The following is a 3338-nucleotide window of genomic DNA, read 5'->3' on the forward strand; positions in this document are numbered from 1 at the left end:
ATCCCTGCCTCAAAGAGCTTACAATCTAAATATCACACAAGATTCAGTACAACAGAGCAACAAACAGGAAGACAAGAACATAAAGTTTAGTTGTAATGTTTTCAAAACTAACTAGTGATGTGGGTTGTCGCCGTTGTGGATGCCCAAGTTGAGATACCTTAAAAAGCCTGTTGAGAGTGGGTGAAAATCAGGTTCCTTTGAGGTGTCTCAAAGTGGGAGGCCAGAAATTGACTCATGGAAAATCACTCCTGACATGTCAGTGTGCTAGAGTACACTTCTGTAGCTACTTTAGCCTCTCATGCAAATCCATTTTAATCTACTTTTATGGCCCCTCTGTGTTGAAGCATCTCACAGCTTTTAATGGATTTATTCTAACAGCACCTCCATGAGGTAAGAAAATCATAGAAACAAAAGACTGGATGGAACTTCGAGAGGTCATCAAGTCCAGTCCCCTGCACTCATGGCAGCACCATCTAGAACATCCCTGACAGGTGTTCATCTAACCTGTTCTTAAAAATCTCCAGTGATGAAGATTCCACAACCTCTGTAGGCAATTTATTCCAGTGCCTAACCTCCCTGACAGTTAGGAAGTTTTTCCTAATCTCCAACCTAAACTGCCCTTGCTGCACTTTAAGCCTGTTGCATCTTGTCCTATCATCAGAGGTTAAGGAGAATAATTTTTCTCCCTCCTCCTTGTAACTGCCGTTTAGGTACTTGAAAAATGTTATCGTGTCTCCTCTCAGTCTTCTCTTTTCCTGACTAAACAAACCCAATTCTTTCAATCTTCCCTCATAGGTTATGTTTTCTAGACCTTTAATCATTTTTGTTGCTCTTCTCTGGATTTTTTTTCCAATTTGTCCACACTTCCTGAAAAGTGGTGCCCAGAACTGGACACAATTCTCCAGTTGAGGCCTAATCAGCGTGGAGTAGAGCGGAAGAATTACATCTCGTCTCTTGCTTACAACGCCCCTGCTCTTGCCTCCATATTACAAGTGAAAACTGAGGAAAAAGGAGACTGAACCCAGGATTTTTAAAGGTATTTAGGCAGCTAAATCCCATTCATTTCAATAGGAGTTAGGAACTGAAATCCCTTTAAAAAATGTGGCCATAATTGATTTGCGTAAGGTCACAAAGGAAGTCTGCAGTGGAGGAGGAGTTTAAACTCAGACCCCTTAAGACTTAGGAGAGTGCAATAACCTCTGGACCATCCTTCCTTTCTCATGTGTGTGTATAATGACGTGTTTCTGTCTACCTGTCCCCACACATAACCATCTCTCTATCTATCCCCATATACAAACATCTGTCTCTGTCTAGTGTCTAGCTATTTGTCCCCAAACATAACCATCTGTCTGACTATCTATAAAAAACATCTCTCCGTGTACAGCTCCCTTTATTTAATTGTACAGTGATTTTAGGTGGGGGCTGTGGGAACTAAGCTAATAGCAGTGGCAAACAAAAACAATTACAGTATCCGAGTATCTCCTCTTTATATCATCTGCTGAACTAACCAATATAGTTCAAAGGTAGTGGAACAAGCAGGGGGAGATGCCTATATTGCAGAAATCACATGTCAGTGCATAAAGGAGAAGCTGTACCACTGTTACTGGACACTGTTTTTCAAGGGAAATGGCGCCTTTCTTCATTATCTGGCTCAAGTTTGATTTCCATATTGTTTTCTCCTGTAAGTCACATGATGACAGAAATTTCTGCATAATGACTGAACGAGTGAGAACTAGCTCATATCTGCTCTCCAGTACTGATCAGTAAAAAACAGTCCCCATATTTACATACAGTGAGGAATAATTTTCTGGTGTATTGTCCTCCTCAGGGCGTCCTTCACCTCCTTGTTCCTCAGGCTGTAGATCAGGGGGTTCAGCAGGGGGATCACAAGGGTATAGAACACGGACACCATTTTCTCCCATTCCACTGAGCTGCCAGACGAGGGTCGTAAATATGTAAAGATCAGGGTCCCATATAAGATGGAAACGACAGTCAGGTGGGAGGCACGGGTGGAGAAGGCTTTGTGCCTTCCTGCAGTGGAGTGGATCCTCAGGATGGCAAAGATGATGTAAGTGTAGGAGATGAGGATGATGAGAATGGTGCCTATTGTTTCTATGGCTGCAAAGATGAAATGCACTCGCTTATTGATACGAAAGTCAGAGCAGGAGATTTCTTGGAGTGGGCGAATATCGCAGAAGAAATGATTGAGGACATTGGTGTGGCCAAAGGACAGACTGAATACAGTACACGTATGCACAATGGCATTGATACAGGCGCATAGGTAAGAGCCAGCCACCAGCTGGAAGCAGACTCTCTTGGACATGATGACACTATAAAGCAATGGATTGCAGATGGCCACAAAGCGATTGTAGGGGGGAGGGATAGGTCAGTGGTTTGAGCATTGGCCTACTAAACCCAGGGTTGTGAGTTCAATCCTTGAGGGGGCTATTTAGGGATCTGGGGCAAAAATCTTTCCTTGGAGGTTTTTAAGGCCCGGCTTGACAAAGCCCTGGCTGGGATGATTTAGCTGGGAATTGGTCCTGCTTTGAGCAGGGGGTTGGACTAGATGACCTCTTAAGGTCCCTTCCAACTCTGATATTCTATGATTCTATGATTCTATCACAGCCAGGAGGCAAAGCTCATTGTTGGCACAGAAGGAGAAGAGGAAAAACTGAACCACACACCCAGGGAAAGAAATGTCTTTACTCGTCACTAGGGAAATGACCATCGCCTTCGGGGCAATCACAGAGGAGTAGATAACATCTAAGAGTGACAAATTGCTGAGGAAAAAGTACATGGGGCTGTGGAGTTGGGAGTCAACCCTAATCAGCACAATCATCCCGACATTCCCCGCCAGGGTGCAGAAATAAATGGCAAAGAAGAACACAAAGAGGATGTTTTGCAGCTTTGGATTGTCAGTTATTCCCCGGAAAATGAAGCCAGTCACTGTGGTGCAGTTCCCTGGAGCCATTTCTCCTGTCATGCGCTCTGTGTCAAAGAAGAGATAGGGGAGGGGATAGAAGCAATGGATACCACAACAATAAATCTGTTGTACAGTGGAGACTCGTGTTATCTCTTTAAAGATGCCTAAACAACGGAAATTTAATTTAGTCATAGATTCCAAAGCCCAAAGGTACCATTTTGATTATCTAGACCAGTGGGTTTTTTTTCATTTGCGGACTAATCAAAAATTTTGAACGGAGATGGAAATCTTAGATATAATCTGTGGACCCCTAGGAATCCACAGACCACAGGTCAAAAACCAGTGTTCTATGGTAACAACAACCTTTTGAGAACCCCTTAGATGTAGTCTGTGGACCCAAAGGTGTTCACAGATG

General features: G+C 43.4%; 1 protein-coding gene across 1 annotated transcript; it reads right to left on the bottom strand.

Moving 5' to 3' along the window:
* Positions 1 to 1783: 1783 nt before the first annotated feature.
* Positions 1784 to 3104, bottom strand: LOC135980491 (olfactory receptor 5J3-like). Its single transcript, XM_065580463.1, has 2 exons — positions 2617 to 3104; positions 1784 to 2373 (listed from the first exon to the last, which is right to left on the bottom strand). The coding sequence occupies exons 1-2, from the start codon at positions 2981 to 2983 to the stop codon at positions 1784 to 1786; spliced, it is 957 nt and encodes a 318-aa protein (XP_065436535.1). The 5' UTR covers positions 2984 to 3104.
* Between the last annotated feature and the right edge of the window lie 234 nt (positions 3105 to 3338).

The sequence above is a fragment of the Chrysemys picta genome, unplaced genomic scaffold (assembly GCF_011386835.1).
Source record: "Chrysemys picta bellii isolate R12L10 unplaced genomic scaffold, ASM1138683v2 scaf3620, whole genome shotgun sequence".
In the NCBI taxonomy this organism is placed as follows: Eukaryota; Metazoa; Chordata; order Testudines; family Emydidae; genus Chrysemys; species Chrysemys picta.

Bases quoted from the DNA above. Each gene is read 5' to 3' on its own strand.
- LOC135980491 (XM_065580463.1), bottom strand. From the start codon at position 2,983: ATGACAGGAGAAATGGCTCCAGGGAACTGCACCACAGTGACTGGCTTC. The intron at 2,374-2,616 runs AATCATAGAATC...CTATCCCTCCCC, and splicing joins TTGCCTCCTGGCTGTGATAG to CCTACAATCGCTTTGTGGCC.